A 17,079-nucleotide genomic window follows, 5' to 3' on the forward strand; every position below is an offset into this window, starting at 1 on the left:
ATGAATTCATAAACTATTCATGGGATTTAAAGTAGTACTTTTACTGTTTTACATAAGCATTTTGTGGTCTATGCCTGAGACTCATGGGATGTCAAACATTAGCTTATACTGATTACGCACTGATTTCACAATATTCAGAATGATAATCATGAACAACTACGAAACTATATTCTCAAAGGATAGAAGTTCTAAACATTTCATGAACCAAGGCATAATCTCTATTTCTAATGTAATTCGTAGTAATCATGATGAACGTGGCGTGGGGAAGATCAATAATATTCCCACACATAGAGAGTTAGCCTTACATACCTATAATCTCTCCAATCTAATGATCTAAGCTGCTTCTTTAACGAAGAACACCAAAACCCTATCTTTGAATCGCTTGAGAAGGATTTACCTTGAAAATCCTATGTTTTGGTTGAAGAATCATGTTACTAATCATGAATTAATGTTAGAATTGCTTAGGAATTGTTAGAGCAATCTTAACTTGGCGTTGGAGGATGAGGACAGGAGAGAAACGATTGCTTAGGGCTTTAGAATGAAGTTGGAACGTCAAAAATGACATAAAATCGTCTTAATGTCTCTTTTATAGGCCTGTGGAGAAGTACCCCTTGGCTTTCTAAGTGAGCTCTAGGGCGAGCTCAAGCCTCGCTTTGGCACTCGCTCGGCAAGCTCCCAGCTCATTTTGGGGCCTGTCGAGCATGCTTCAGTAAAATAGGGATAATTTTTTGTACAAAGACCTGTTTGCCATCTATTTTATATGGATGAAAAGGTATTTCAAAGGGCTACAACTTTCATACAAGAAGTTTCCCAAATTCCTAACGAATTTTCACAAAATTAGGCTGGAAGGCGGACCTACAGTAAACTTAGTCGATTCTATCGAATCTTATGCACCTCACTATTCATCTTGATTTCAAAACAACTATTTCCATCCAAACTCATCCCGATGGGACTTCATATGGCTAAAATGTCACATTAATACTCATTTAACATATTGACACCTAACCCGAATTTACGGAGTGTTACAGATGCATACAAGATGAAATCTGGCCAAGGTATAAATGTGCAACGCGTTTTGCCTAACCACCCGAGGTGGATAATGGGTCTTCTTGGATTCTTGATAGATATGTATAACCTATATGACGGGGATGAGCACACCAAACATCGTAGATGACATCCCGATGCATATATCACCACTGTTATAAAAATCTTGAGACATGCACATTGAGAATGAGAATTAAAACAAGTTATAATTGCAACACTAAATTGGTTCAGTAAATGCTTTGAGACGGAATTGATGCTTTAATATATTATTTTGTCAATCAACATGATTTTAGTCACTCGTGATAATTGAAATATTTATATTAAATGCTTTGATAAACTAATATGTCAATTATTTCCTTTTATATGATTATTATATTTTTTTGCATAGCTCTTGTTCCGTCTTAGTGGTCCGACTATGATGCATATCCGACTATTTTGATATTCAAGCATCGTTTGTTTAAATGGTGTTAGATTTGACAGACGGTTAGATTGCAGGGCAGTTAACGTATGAGCTAAAGTTCCTGCAACTTGATTCTTTTAGTGAGCCCACTTTTCGTGGATCACTACATTTCAATTTTATATTTTTGTATAGTCAGGTTAGCCCCATAAATTTATTATTTCATTCATAGGATCATAAAGGTTTTATAGATCACTTTGTTTCTCTCATTATTAAAATGTTAGTATTAATTTAATCAAGTGAATTATGTGAATACAGATGAGATATATATTATGCTACAATGGTTCACTCGGTGCAAGTTGGTAGGCATTGGATGCTGGTCATGTTGCAAACCATTTTGGGGTGTGACAATAGGTATGTTTCGTCCCCTTTTTAACACCTGCACTCACTATAGTTATACACCTTCAACTGGTGTGTATGCAAGTCAACACAAGACATGACCAAATCATTTCAAGGGACCTTTTCTTATTTTATCTTAAATATTGTTACTTGATTCTTCTAATTAACAAAAGTGATTTATTCTGTGCCACTTTTTATTTTACCGTTTTCTTGATATATTGGGAAAGATAAAAAAAATAACCTACAATTTTTGATAAGTATCTGAGTTCGTCCGATAACTTCCAGCACAATCTCTCAAATTATATAATCATATTTATCTTCTGAAAGTTTGTACTTGTATGCCTCCATCTAGGTATGTATATTCACAATATTATTAGTTTTCAGTAAATACTTATGTAACACCCCGTAAACTTGAACTAGGTGTGAATATGTAAAAAATCTAGTATTAAGATGATATTTTATCTATATGAATCCATTCTTGGCGAATTCGGGTGGAGGATGGTCGTTTTGAAGTCAAACCAATTAGTGTTCTTAAGCGCCTTTAAATTCTAAGTTTTGGTTAGGCGATTTTTATGAAAATGTGTTGCGAATTTGGAAACACTTCCTCAATGAAAGTTGTAGATCTTTGAAATAGATTTCCAACGGTAGGTCGCCCAGCACAAACGGAGTTACGTACAAGAAGTTATGTCCATTTTACCGAACTAATTAATGGACCCACAAATCGCGCAAGTCTGAGTATTGAGCTACAGAACATCGCGCGATGGTCCCGCATCGCGGACCCATCGCGTAACGGGTCGGATTTAGGTCAAAAAGTCGGGTTTACGCGTTTTTGCATATTTAAGGTTGGGGTTTATTTCCCCGGCACCCATTCACGAAAATTTACCCTAAAGTCAATAAGAACAAAGTCCCAAGCCTCAAGAACCTAAAAGGTAAGTGTTATCATGATTCTAGGTTGAATTCAAGTGATCAAACCCATGATTCTTAACCCATGATTCTTAACATGATTTTGTGATCAAAACCTAGGGTTGCAACATAATTCTTTCCAAAGTGATTCAAGTCAAGTTTGGGTGTTCTTCATTAGAAAAGTGATTTGTTAAACTCTCAAATTAAGGTATAAAAATCTTATTGTGATTTGTATGTCTCTTTAAAAAAAAAATCCTTTTTGAATATAAAGGTAATTGATATGTCTCTTTTGCAAACTCTCTGAAAGATTGATTCTTTATAAAAGCATGTGTTGAATGATATGATGAATTGGTTTCACACTCTAGAAATTTATTACATGTTTTGATTAATGGTTAATGTGCGTGAGGACAAGCCCACATTAAATCTAGATTGTAACAAACCCTATATATGTATGTGATATTATGAATCATTTTTTATTAAGAGATGATCGGTGATGATGGTTAATTTTTGGTATTGATGATTTTACAAAGGAACTATGATAAAGTAATTATCTATGATATTATGGATTTTCGTAATGGCATAATGAACTTTAATGCTATTTGATGGTGTGACTATTTTGAGACAAATTGTGTGAATGCAATTACCCCATGCTATGAATTTGGTTGTTGTGTTTGCCTACTACTCGGGAGGAAGGGTAGCCCATGGATCCTGTCATTGCCTAGCCATTCGGGAGGAAGAGTGGCCACGTGGGTTCGCTACACGGGTGTGATGTATACCTAGCTATTCGGGAGGAAGGATAGCCACCGCGTATACATAGTCGATGTGATTTATACCTAGATATTCGGGAGGAAGGATAGCCACCGAGAATTATATGTTCACTGGTGCGCTATGCGCGATATGCTTGATTCTTGGGCCGTATTGGCATGTGTGACATTCTTATTCTCTTATGGAATTGTTGATGACTATCTTAATTGATTAAAAGGGCATATTTGAAGTTGTAACTTAACAAGAGGCTTTATAAGTGGGTTTTGATACTTATTATTGAGATACATAAAATGAATAATCGCTTTTGATTTCATATGATTTTCAAGAGTATTATTTTACTTTATTTTCGTATTATTCATTGTCCACGTGGATCGGCATACCATTGTTGTTTTTTATGGTATGTTAGGTAACGGGAAAAATGCAGTTCGTGATTGCTTAGAAGGACTTGATTTTGTCGGATAATTTGGTGAGCTTCGTTCGTGGGACACCCCGTTGATTTATTATTTGTTACGTTAGTTGCATATTAATCCACTTATCTTAGAAGCTCCCTAGTATACATTTGTGGGTAGTTATTGAGTTATTGATTAACTGCGGGCACGTTGTTATGTTTGACAAGCATAGATAACTAAAGACTTCCGATTAATTCTTATATGCGTGATTCGTTTACCTTTATTTTATAAACTGTTGGAGGCGAATGTTGAACACCGGCGGGTTCAAGTATTATTATGGTGTTGCTTAGGTTCTTCCGACGTTGGTCATGATGTCGAATCTGCCGGTCACGTCTATACAACTTACAATATTCAATAATAGCCTAAAAGGATGTTATTGTATGCATATTTTTAATTAGTTTTACCTTAATATATGTTTCCCCTTCTAGACTTCTTTATTTTACTTACGGAAAAGGTCCAAAAATACCCCTAACGTATGGGAAATGGCTCACAAATACCCTCCATCCACCTACCAAAAATACCTTCCACCTATTTGGTCCAAAAATACCCCAACCTATTTTTTTGGCTCAAGAATGCCCCTCAAACTAACACCCTAATTTTGATGGTATTTTTCCAATTTTAAATTGCCACGTGGCTTGTTTTGATTGGCCACATATATTATTTAATTTAAAAATTACCCCACCCATTTAATCTAACCATAACCTCTTCACGTTGGGCCATGCTTGTCCGAACATTCATCCTTCTCCTACCAAGGCCATAGCCATTTCTCTTCTGCTGGTGCATTTCAACCCATATTGTTGGCCACAACTCCATGACAGTGATCCATTACAACCAAGTTTACAAAAGGTAAAACTATGGACAGAGAGAAACATAGAACGCCCTCCATTTTAGATCTCAATAACAACTATATCCTCCTCAATATATGTTTTTGCATGATGCCAACTATGAAATTTTCGAGTATTAGTTGTGGATTAAATTTACCATACAAACAACAAACAGGAGAACCTAACATTTGCATAAACACCATTTTCCAATTGCTACTAAATGAAAAAACAAGATAAATTCATATATGGGTTTAATTTTTAAATTAAATAATATATGTGGCCAATCAAAACAAGCCACGTGACATTTTAAAATTGAAAAAATACCATCAAAATTAGGGTGTTAGTTTGAGGGGTATTCTTGAGCCAAAAAAATAGGTTGGAGGTATTTTTGGACCAAATAGGTGGATGGAAGGATATTTTTGGACCAATAGGTAGATGGAGGATATTTGTGAGCCATTTCCCATATGTTAGGCGTATTTTTTGACCTTTTTCGTTTTATTTATCTTGTAAACTCTAAATGTTCGCATGGTTTGATACAAAAATATACTTTGGTTTGTAATCACACATCTAAATGAGACAAATTATATTCTCTCTATTTTAATTTATATGTCTTAGTTTAACTTAAAGCAGAGTTTAAGAAAACAAGAAAAACTTGAATTTGAAAGAAAGCAAGAAAAACTTGAATTTGTGGTCTTAAATGAAAGATATGCGTGCCAAAATGTCCTTAAATCTTGTGGTCCTAAACATGCCATATAAGATGTTGAAACTAAACAGTTACTGCTAAATATGGAAAGTGAAATTCTTTCTTAAACAAACAAAAAACGAAAATAAAACACATAAATCGATGCAAAGGAAGTAACCATATTTTTTAATATAAACTTATCCCAATTTTAATTAATACCATTAATCAAACACGAATAAATGTAACCAAATGACCCCTACCATTACAATGGGAATATGTATCATCATTGCTAATCCATATATTGTCAATTATTATTACTACATAAAAGAAAAAAAATTGAAAAGGAAAACCAAAGACCCAAATAAATTAAGTTTAAAGGATGGTCTAGCATACGAGATGTGATAGACAAGAATATTTCTTGAAATTAGCTATCTCACTTTCTATATGAGATAACTAATCTTACCATTTTAATATAAATGATGGGATGTACTAATCTCGAGACTAATTAATACCCGTAACCATATGCGGAATCAAATAATCCCGTATTTTTTAATGATATTATGATAGTTATCCCGCATATCAAACAAACCCAAGTAGTTGACTTTAACCCCAAAAAAAAAAAAAAAAAAAAATCCTTCCACCCTTAGGCAACCAGTCGGGGCTCCGTTTGTTCATCCGGGATTAGTATAAAAAGGTCCTCTCTATGTCCTAACTGAGATTTTAGCTCTTGAGTTGTTTTTCAAGATTGGATACTCTTTCTAGTCTATTCACAGTCTCAGTCCATCTCTATATAGGCAGTGAGTAAACCAAGAGAGTTCTAAAAATGGAAGTGGAGTTAGAACCAAGGGTAAAGCCTTTACCTTTTAAAGTAAAGGGTATGTCTAGAGAATCACCTTCACAAAAGGCTTCTCATTTACTTGACCCTGACCTCAGAAATCACTGGTCCACTGGTACTAATACTAAAGAGTGGATTTTGCTCGAACTTGATGTATGTATCTTTCCAGTTTTTTTTTTTTTTTTTAAATATTTATTTACTGTTTAGTTTGAACTTTAGCTTCTAATGTCTTATGTTGGATTTGGGGTTGCTTCATTTGCTTTCCATGTGATGAATTTTGGGCTAAAGTGAAAAATTGTGGCTTCTAATAGCTTATGTTCTTAATTGGGTTTGCTTATTTCTTAGAGTTAATGGTCAAAAAAACACCTGAGCTATCACCTTTTCGCCAATTTCACACCCCAACTATCAAGTTGTTCCTTTTTCCCACCTGAATAAAGTAAAGGGTATGTCTAGAGAATTACCTTCACAAAAGGCTTTTCATTTACTTGATCCTGACCTCAGAAATCACTGGTCCACTGGTACTAATACTAAAGAATGGATTTTGCTCGAACTGGATGTATGTATCTTTCTAATTTCTTGTTTTTTTTTTTTATACTGTTTAGTTAGAACTTTTAGCTTCTAGTGGCTTATGTTGGATTTGGGGTTGCTTCATTTGCTGGTCATGTGATGAATTTTGGTTAAAGTGAAGAATTTTAGCTTCTAATAGCTTATGTTTAATTGGGTTTGCTTATTTTTTTAATTTCATTTGATGGATTTTTGGTTCAAGTGTAAATTTTGGCTTCTAGTAGCTAAATGTTGAATTGGGTTGCTTCATTTTCTTGTTATGTAGTGAATTTTGGGTTCAAGTGTCAGTTGGCTTTTAGTAGCTCAACTTGAATTGGGTTTGCTTCATTTACTTGTCATCTGGTGAATTTGGGGTTCAAGCGAATATTTAGCCTCCTGATTGCTTAAGTTGAATTTTGGTTTGCTTAAATATCTTTTCATGGGGTGGAATTTGGGTTCAATTGAAGAAACTGGCTGCTAGTAGCTTATGTTGAAATAAGTTTGCTTCATTTTCTTTTTCATGTAGTGAATTTTAGGTTCAAGTGAAAAAAATTGGCTTCTAATAGCTTAAGTTGAATTGAGTTTGCTTCATTTGCTTGTCATGTGGTCAGTTTGGGTTCAAGTGACAATTTTGCCTTTAAATGGCTTAAGTGGATATAGGTTTGCTTCACTGGCTCCTCTTAAGGTGGATCTGGTTTCGAGTTAAAATTTTGCCTTCTAATGGCTTAAGTGGATATTGGGGGTTGCTTTATTTTCTTGCCCTGAGATGGATTTTGGCTTAGTGTCTTTTCACATATATATTCATGTTATGTGTAAAAAATAATAGGTTCGGTTGAACCCATAGCCAATAAGCTACGTAGGTGACCAGTTATCGTGGTGCTTAAACGACCATCCTTGTAATACTTGCTCAATAGAAGCCTAAAGCTCAAAATAATTCTTCTTCTACTCAGAAAATGCACCAGTTAATAATGAATATTTCTCTTATAATGTTCAAGTGTTGCTGGTCAATGGTTTGCTTTTAGATAACTTCACCTGCAACAGATGATTAAACAACTGGCTTCAGAAGTTTGCTTTCTTAAGCATTTAACTGATTTAGGTAGATGAGCTTACTGACTGCTGGTGTCATTTTATATTGTTACGCCTATTTCCTTTTCCTACTGATAACTATTTTTTGGAGTTAACTGATGGTAGTTTTTGGTGTCATCATGTTTGTCAATACAGGAACCCTGCCTGCTTTCACATATTAGGATATACAATAAGTCTGTGCTGGAATGGGAAATTTCAGCTGGCTTGCGTTACAAGGTTTGGCATAAAGATATCTTTGCATCAATGATCGTACTGATTGAAGTTTTTCTTTCTTGTTTCACATATATGTGCAATATGAACGCGTTTGAAGTTTAGAATCTCTATGATTGCCATTATGTTACTCCCATTGAGTTCTTGTATATGTCTTGTATACTGCTAGTTTATCTTGCATTTTTTCTTGTTTATCAGCCAGGATGGGATTAGGGAGGGTGTGAAGGTAGTTTGCATAATCAGTAATTATAGTCATCGTCCTCTCTGAATGAATCATCTCCCAGAAGATCTATCGGAAGGGTTCTACTTTTTATCAGAAAAGGATCTAGTTTATATAAGCAGTATTTATTATCTAGTTTATATAAGCAGTATTTATGATTAAAAAGGAAGGGTTAAAAAAGGAAGATGTATCCCTCCAAGTGGCTGCTTCCAAAAGCCTCCTACCAAAGATGTCTAATAAATATTGTGATGAGACCCAAAATCACCTTGACTTGTTTCACCAAACTAAGAAAGATTCCTTTTCTGCTAACCAAAGCTACTTTAGTACCCTGTATAGAGGGAAAACTATTGTCTTCACTTTTGGACTAAAAGGATTGAGTACTCATAAAGGTGTGCCACGGGGGAGAGGGTGGGTCTTGTGGAGGTCGGTGGTTGATGGCTTTTGCTGAAAGATGGTTTATGGTCCAATAAAGATCATGACAAATAATTTCTTCTTTACTGAAAAACCTCCAAGAGCTTCCTTGAAGTTGCTCCTTTGGGCAGAATGTGAAAAACATTTTATACTTTGAGGTGTACCGGAGCAAGCCCATTATCCACCTAGTTTCGGGACATGTGCTACCAGCTCTCAGGGATTTCTCGGTCATCGAAAAGAATTATTATGGAGGTGCTATAGGTTGTTAATTGGCCCCTTGATTGTAAGCTGGAGCCTAGTGCATGAAGAACATTCGAAAATTACTTAACCTCTAGTAAAGTGTCGCTTAGTTTGCTTTTCACTCTCTACTTAAGATTAGTGGACTGGACAATGCAGTAATTATGTCCCCCCACTTAAGGGTCGTTTGGTTGCTGGTTAAGTTATGCAGGTATTAGTAATGCAGGGATTAGTTATGCAGGGTTTTGTTATTCCATCTTCTGCCTTGCATAAAATAATACATAGATTTCCTCATAAATTATACATGTATTGGTTATGTGGAAAAGAAAAACATGAAACAAATATTGTATCAACAATGTTATGTTTTATGTGGAAACGAGAAAAAACCAACCAAACATTGTATAACTTGTGCTAGATATGTGGAGATTATTTCCTCCATTTCTGTAACCAAACAATGTACAAAATTATGCTAGTTTACATGGATAACTCCTCTCTAACCAGCAACCAAATGACCCATTACTATTATTTTACATTTTATAATGCAACCTTTTCTGCTTTATTGGAAATTTTTGTCAAGTTTTTTCATAAATGTTTTTTTTAATGAGCAAGTTTTTTCATCAAAGTTATTATCCTTTTCTTCATTTGCTGATTATTAATGGCCTATTTGTTTTATAGCAGTTTTTTACTTCAATGGCTGTGAAGCTCCCAGATATTTCTCATAAGAATTCTCCCCTTGATTAACCGTGCCTGTTTTCTTGATTATCTGTTTGTGTGTTCTTCATAGCCAGAGACATTTCCGAAAGTTCGCCCACGCTGTGAAGCCCCTCGGCGGGACATGATGTACCCTATGAACTATACTCCATGCCGTTATGTTCGGATATCTTGCTTGCGAGGGAGCCCTATAGCAATTTTCTTTGTTCAGGTGAATTTCTTTTGGGGCTTGTCTTGAGTTTAACAATGCTTTTGCTGTGTTTGACTCCTTCCCTCCTATTTTTGTTCTTCAGCAACAGTTTATATAAATGTCACCGTCCATATTTCATATTACTCACAAAAATATGAAAGAATATCCAGTCTACTGTCTACCCTTAGATGACACATAAAGGAAAATGGAAATTAAGATATTATTGCACAGATCTGGGCTTGGCTTTTACTCTCTTCATCTTTTTTCTAGTTTGTTGGTTGCTAGCTCTTATTGCTGGTGCTAGTTAAGTTCGGGGCTCTAATTTCATCGCTTACTTATTCCCTCTCTTCTGCTGTGCAGTTGATTGGTATTACAGTTACTGGTCTTGAACCGGAGTTTCAACCGATTGTCAACTACTTGCTACCCCAAATAATATCAAGCAAGCAGGACGATAATGATATGCATCTTCAGGTAAAAGATAGGTCTTGCTGAACTTTGCTTGCACATATTATTTGTAAGATGCATACGTGAACCTTGACCGCTGTCATTGTCAGATAAATTTGTGCTGTGGCACATCATTCCTTAAGTCTTATCCTTTTTGTTAAGGATAAAACTTCTTGGATTGCTGTCTTGATGAGCATTGATATGTTACTTATTTAGATGTATGCAAGCATGTTTGTAAATATTTCAGCTCTTTCTGTCTAACCTATGATTTTATAGCTGCTTCAAGATATCACAAACCGGCTTGGAGTGTTCCTTCCCCAACTAGAGGTATTTCCTTAATCTCAAGTATAGACATAGGAGCATCTTTGTTATTCTGAAATATGAAATGTGGCAAGCTGGTAGAGCGTAGTTTTGGTGGATTACGTGGTTCTGTTGAGAATTCTGTTATATCGTGCAGGCTGATCTTAACAGCTTTTCAGAAGCTGCAGAACATGCTACACGTTTTCTTGCAATGCTTGCTGGTCCCCTTTACCCAATTCTTCAAATTGTAAAGGAAAGGTTGGTATCCTGATTTCTCGTGCAAGGTATTGTCTGTATTGGATTTTATCAAAGATATTACTTGATTATTAGCTATCTTCTGCACAGTGACAATTGTATCTCCCCCCCCCTTAAAATGTTTTATTCTCTTGGAATTTGGAGATGTATGATCTGATTGAGTGCTTTCATTGGTTAAGGCTTTATTCCTAGCATTCAAGAACTCATTAACATAATGATAAACAAGATATCTAATTTTCTCGTCTAGTAAATTATCATTACTTTTTATTCCAGTTCAAAAAATTATTACTCTGTGATACAGGAAAATTATTGTTTGGAGGTGTTCTTGCCAGGTTTACAAAACTACTGTTAGGCTCACTTGTAATGATGATTGGTGTTGCCTTGGCTAATAGAAAGGGAAAAGTGTGGTGATACTGAACATTCCGGAATGTTATTGATTCCGTGGAGACAAGCTCTTGCCCAGGCTGGTCAAATATATTTTTTAGGGGAAAGAAAAAGCGAGAGATTTAACAAATTGCTTGATCTTTGATTAAGTTCAGAATATTCACTTTCCTAAGCAAAGATAAGTGCTGTGTGTCTATGTCCAAAAATGGAGAGTAAAACTGATAAAATGTCATTTTGTGAGAGGAACATATGAATGAAGCCTTAATCTTGCATACCCCTTCTATAGATATTATCTTGTATAAAATTAACTTTTTTATGAACCCTATGGTAGCTGCTATATTGGTGCTATTAATTATTGAAAGGGGATTGCCTATTCATTTGGGTAAAATTCTCTTATTGTGGATTTGTCCACATCTTTTGGGTACCATTGGCTATTGGTGATTTTATTATTGAACCTCTTCGAGATGGTTCTCAACCTTGATTTCAGTGAAAGAATACTCATTTCTCTAGTATTAGATGTCAATATTGTACAAGCTTCATTACTTGAGGTAACAATTTATTCGTTCACTGTTGTTGTTTCTGCTTAAGCAGGGAAACGGCAAGGTCACTAGGCAGTATTTCAGAATCTGAAGCTTCAAGAAACAGTCAATCTGTAATAGCTTTGACTGTATCATCAAATTTTGAGGTACACATAGGGTACTGCTCCTCTGCTTTTCTTGCCATTCAGTTTGTGAAATATAACCTCATAAGTAACTGTGTAAAGGAAATATAGTAGGACTTTCCTCCTTGTACTCTTGACAGGAAAGTGTTCTTACCCTGATTGTTAATCTCTAGCCTATTTTTTAATATCGATAAGAAAACAAGAGGAACCTTTACTTTAACAAGCTGAACATATAATGGACCAATTCCCATTAAGCATATTGGGCCAAAAAAAGCATCTTCATATAGTTGTTTAATGAACAATTCTCATCTATACTATCATACTACTATTGATTAGGTAGTTAAGATGTAAACTTGTAGAATAAGAAGGGGATAATTTCTCAGTTACCAATTTCCTTAAAAAAAAAAAAAGAAGAAAAAAAAAGGGGGATAATTTCTGAGACCTCCCTCGGGTTTGGCATTGAGTTAGATTTAAGGACTATTTTTATTAACATGGTATCAGAGCTAGACATGTTCTTATTACTGGTATATCAAATATCGGGCCACCCATATTATTTAACTATATGATCTAGATGTCTAGCCGTAAGTATTGGGGATATGTTAAAATCGTACATTAGTTAAGTGTATAGGTTGTAGTCTCCTTATTTGAACTTGGACAATCCTTACCACTTGAGCTAGTTTTGGGTTGAGTTAGGTTTAAGGTCCAATTTCTTAACATGGCATTAGAGTTAAATCCATACTTATCCCTGATGTTGGGTTAATCCTATGTTGGCCTCAATGTTATGTTATTTACGTCCCGATGTCTAGCCTTGGGCATGCATGGATCAGAATCGTACATTGGTTGACGTTAAAGTTGTAATCTCTTTATATGTTCTTGGACATTTCTACTTAATGAGCTTGCTTTTGAGGTCCAAAGTTCATTTTTCTTCCTATGTATTAGAGCCAGACCCATTCTTGACGTTGGAGTATCCAATCTTGGGCCACCCATGTCTTATTACTACACGTCGTAGATGTCTAGCCCTAGCCGTAAAGAAGTGTTAAAATTCCACACCGGTTTTTTGTATAGGATGTAGTCAACATAATACCTGCTTCCTGAAAAATTCTCACCAAGGTCCTTTTTCTTAACAAAATTGCGCTATGCTAGTTCTTATGCAGCATATATGGCTTGAGTTCAATGCCAAAGACTTCTGAGCAAAAGCATGCTTCAAACTTCAGTTTGTCAAAAGATTGGTTTCTTGTCATTGCGATGGTGTTAGGCGAAATGAATATTCTATGTGTTATTATATTATTGCAAGGAATCGGACTTGAGTCCCAAATTGGTTAAATGGGGAGCTGATGTGGGGCTTATATAGCCTTGAGCTCTCCCATCTCAATAGCTAGCTTTTGGGATGTGGTTCTCCTAAAGTTGTATCAATGGTACCAGAGCCACCCCCCGCTCTTGGTGCCTGTTGTGCCTTGGATGGTGATGCTGGTATTGCAGTGTTAGCTCAGGGCTAGAAATGGTCTAGCGCACAGCCGTAGACGACGATGGATGCGGAGCGTGGTTGTTTTGTTATGATATTATTGCAAGAAATGGGACTTCAGTCCCACATCGGTTAAATGGGGAACTGATGTGGGACTTATATAGCCTTGGGCTCGCCTACCTCAATAGCTATCTTTTGGGGTGTGGTTCTCTTAAGGTTGTATCTCTATGATATAATGTTAATAGACCTTAAAGCAGCTGGCATGCATTTCCTCTTTAGGCTTTTTTTTGGTTTATCCTGTCCTTCTCTGTACTCTTCGTTTGAGCATGTGATTACTTCACATATAAAGAAACAAGATAAAGCAGCTAAATTTAATCAGGTTGGAATAGATGAAAAGAAAAGATGAAGGTGCGTGCAAGCTAACCCAGAAACCACGGTTATCAAAAAATAAATAATAAATAGAAAAACTGAAATACAAGAAAGGCTAATCTGCCTTAGAAAGTTTAAAGATTTTACTCACTCCTAAATGGCAGAATCCACTCATAGGGGGTGGCCGGGTGGGATACATCCGAAAAGCAGGGCAGTTCTTAGAGACAACATCCCACTGTGCACATGAATGGAATTCATCTTCTTAATTTAGCACGTGTTTTGTAGTTTATTACCGTCATTTAAAAAAGTAAAATGGAGATTTTGCATGTGTTCCCTCTCATTTGCCAAAACACGGTGACTCCCCTTCTTCCCGCAGTGGAGTGCTTAGCTAGCCTTCCTCGTTTTTATTGGCAATAATTTGAAAAGCAGAAGGGATTTGGCTGGCTTCCAAATTCTGACATGATCACCTTTCCTGTCCAAGTGTATGTGTGTATGCTGTATTGATGGACCCTATCCTTATATTCTTGTAATGTTTATCTTCGGTGTGTGTAAATGCCTCTTATAAGAGTCGAGGGGGAAGTAGACTTATTGCATCCTTTGGAGTTTGGGGAGGTTTTCCTTCATATTTATGTGCTTACTCCACTTTCTGGCACAACAGTTGATGTATACTGGGGTTCAACTTTGTATCGTGCTCGGGTAAGTCTCATTTTTTGTTCTTTTTTATCAGTCATTTTTATTTTTATTTCTGATCCTCTTAACCTCTATATAGAAAAGAACTTTGCCAGCCTTTGTAATTCTGCAGGCTCAGCTTAGGAACTTATACTATGCTTTATTTCATACATTTGCTTACATGTTTCATCTGTTGATGAGGGTCTTTAAATGTGCTCTATTGTTTCATCTATTACCGGTTTTGGTCATCGTGGAAAGAAATCAAGTGTTACTGCCATGTAGAAAAATAGGCACAGTTTTCGCTAAGGTGGTTACATTGCTTGCTTATGTGTCACGGCTGATGGCTAATTGTATATTTTGTCATGACAGCCTAGGAGATCACGCAACATGGCATCCTTGATTTTTCCTACATCTTGTTACTTAGCTTTCCGTCCAGATGCAATCTTCATTTTACTAAGGAAAGCTTACAAAGATTCTAACCTGGGAAATATTTGCAGAGTGGTAATACACTTACTCTTTCTCCCTATTAAAAAAAGATTGTCCTTTTCTTTTCCCTCTGAGCAACTAGAGGAGATAACAGAAAGAAAATAAAGCATGATTGAACTAGATAAAACTATTTCCTTGTGCTTCTTCCATCTTTTGTTTCTAAAATGTTGTGAGTTTAGAACTGTGTTCTTTGAAGTTTCTTGAGAATAAAAGAAGCCTTTAATTTTATACTAATTTCTGTTCTTGTCTTTTATCTAGGCCTCTTGGATTCTGTCGAAGTTTCTGGAGCCTACAAAAGCACCAGAAGCTTCACTTTCTTCTAGTGAAATAACAACCTCAGTGCCTGATGAAGGATCACATTCTGAGCCTTGCACTCCTGCTTCTTTTGCTGATTACTCAGATCTGTTTGGAGATGAATTTCAGATACCAGAATATCAGTGGGACTCCAAGTTCACTAATATCTTAGATATTGGGCTAATCGAAGAAGGGATTTTACATGTGCTGTATGCTTGTGTATCCAAGGTCAATCACAACCAAAGCTTTCTGCTACAGATAAACCACCGTAGTCATATGTGTACTACATGTTTCTTCTTTTGACATTCAACATTTTGATTTTAACAGCCTCTGCTCTGCAGCAAGTTGGCAGATCACGCTTCTGATTTTTGGTTGGCATTGCCCCTAGTTCAAGCATTGCTGCCAGGTATATCGCTTTTGCAGTCCATTATTACTCAATCATAGCTTGATAGTCTGTGTCGGTGATTTAATAATTGCTCAAAATCAAATATCTTTTTTCCTTTCTCACTGTGAAAAAAAAAAAAAAAAACTGACATGTTTTATACTACAAGTGCATATTTGTTTGAGACCTTAGGGGTCGTTTGGTAGCTAGTAAAGAGACCCTTTATTCATGTATTGAAATTCTGCATAACTTATACCATGTTTGGTAGCTAGTAAAGAGACTCTTTATTTATGTATTAATTTCTGCATACTTATACCATGTTTGGTAGCTAGTTAGGAAGAAAGTTGTTCATGTGTAAAATTAGTACAATGTTTGGTTCGCGTAACTGATACATGTATATGTTATGAGGGAATCTATGTATTATTTTATGCGGGGTAGAAGATGGAATAGCTAATATATGAATAAAAAGTTGAAATGACGATATTACCCTTATCACTCACCACTTAATTTACTTTCCCTGTCTAAACTAATATTTTTATATCATTTTTTAATATAATATATTACTATAATATTTTAATATTTGTAAAAAATATATATAATATTTTAATTTTAATTGTAAACAAATTTTTAATTTTAAAAATTATATAATTTTTATTAACTTTTAGTATAACAAACCAACATCCGAAGAAATAATATATGCATAACTAAACCCTGCATAACTAATACCTACATTACTAATACCCGCATAATCCTAACCAGCTACCAAATGATCCCTTAAGGTTTTGTGGAAAGTTCTTTTTCCTCTCTGTCGGAAGTGTTTTCTAAGTGACCAGTACTTTTCAGTCAGTCTCCCATGGGTCAGATATAAGATGTGGATCATCATCAAGTTCATTTATTAATTCTTTTTCCTTCTCTTGTTTTCTCTTGCTTTTTTATGACCTGTAGCACTTCGGCCTAGTATCAACAGTAGTGACCCAATTGATGACGATTTATCTCAGTGGAAACAACCTTTTGTACAGAAAGCCCTGTCCCAGGTTGTTCCATGATCTTATCATAAACTTCGTTTTGGTTGTTTTTTAATTTAGGACCGCAGTGTCATTACTGTTGCTATTGTGCAGATTGTTGGGACTTCATCTTCATCAGTTTATCGTCCTCTACTTCGTGCTTGTGGAGGTTACCTATCATCATTTTCACCATCAAATGTAGGTTCTCCCACTTCCTTTTAGGTTCCCTTCTGTCAACACAATATCTGCACTTTTGTTAATGCTGAACATTTTTCATTTGTCTTTCCCAGCCTTTGCTTTGTTATCAGTTGAATTTTTATCTGGCAAGATTAACCAAGTTTATTTGTCATTTGCTTCATTACCTGTGAATTTTAGCTGGGAAGATGAACCAAGTTTATTTGCTCTGCTGTTTGGTTACCGTTCAACGTGGTTCCTATGCAGTTATGTAATTATATATAGAGCT

General features: G+C 35.6%; 1 protein-coding gene across 7 annotated transcripts in view; it reads left to right on the plus strand.

Moving 5' to 3' along the window:
• The first annotated feature begins 6,117 nt into the window (after positions 1-6,117).
• The window catches only part of LOC132032392 (uncharacterized), a 31,645-nt gene continuing 20,683 nt past the window's right edge, over positions 6,118-17,079 (plus strand). The window contains exons 1-12 of one of the 7 annotated variants that reach the window (XM_059422007.1): positions 6,118-6,451; positions 8,063-8,143; positions 9,790-9,927; positions 10,267-10,377; positions 10,627-10,677; positions 10,808-10,908; positions 11,881-11,974; positions 14,820-14,951; positions 15,195-15,458; positions 15,558-15,636; positions 16,558-16,646; positions 16,731-16,814. In XM_059422007.1, the coding sequence (XP_059277990.1) occupies positions 6,287-6,451; positions 8,063-8,143; positions 9,790-9,927; positions 10,267-10,377; positions 10,627-10,677; positions 10,808-10,908; positions 11,881-11,974; positions 14,820-14,951; positions 15,195-15,458; positions 15,558-15,636; positions 16,558-16,646; positions 16,731-16,814 (1,389 nt within the window). In that variant the 5' untranslated portion in view covers positions 6,118-6,286. Of the gene's footprint in view, positions 6,452-6,559; positions 6,855-8,062; positions 8,144-9,789; positions 9,928-10,266; positions 10,378-10,626; positions 10,678-10,807; positions 10,909-11,880; positions 11,986-14,819; positions 14,952-15,194; positions 15,459-15,557; positions 15,637-16,557; positions 16,647-16,730; positions 16,815-17,079 lie in introns of those variants that run through there. The other 6 variants (XM_059422003.1, XM_059422002.1, XM_059422005.1 and 3 more) reach the window with 6 other exon arrangements.

The sequence above is a fragment of the Lycium ferocissimum genome, chromosome 10 (genome assembly GCF_029784015.1).
Source record: "Lycium ferocissimum isolate CSIRO_LF1 chromosome 10, AGI_CSIRO_Lferr_CH_V1, whole genome shotgun sequence".
In the NCBI taxonomy this organism is placed as follows: Eukaryota; Viridiplantae; Streptophyta; class Magnoliopsida; order Solanales; family Solanaceae; genus Lycium; species Lycium ferocissimum.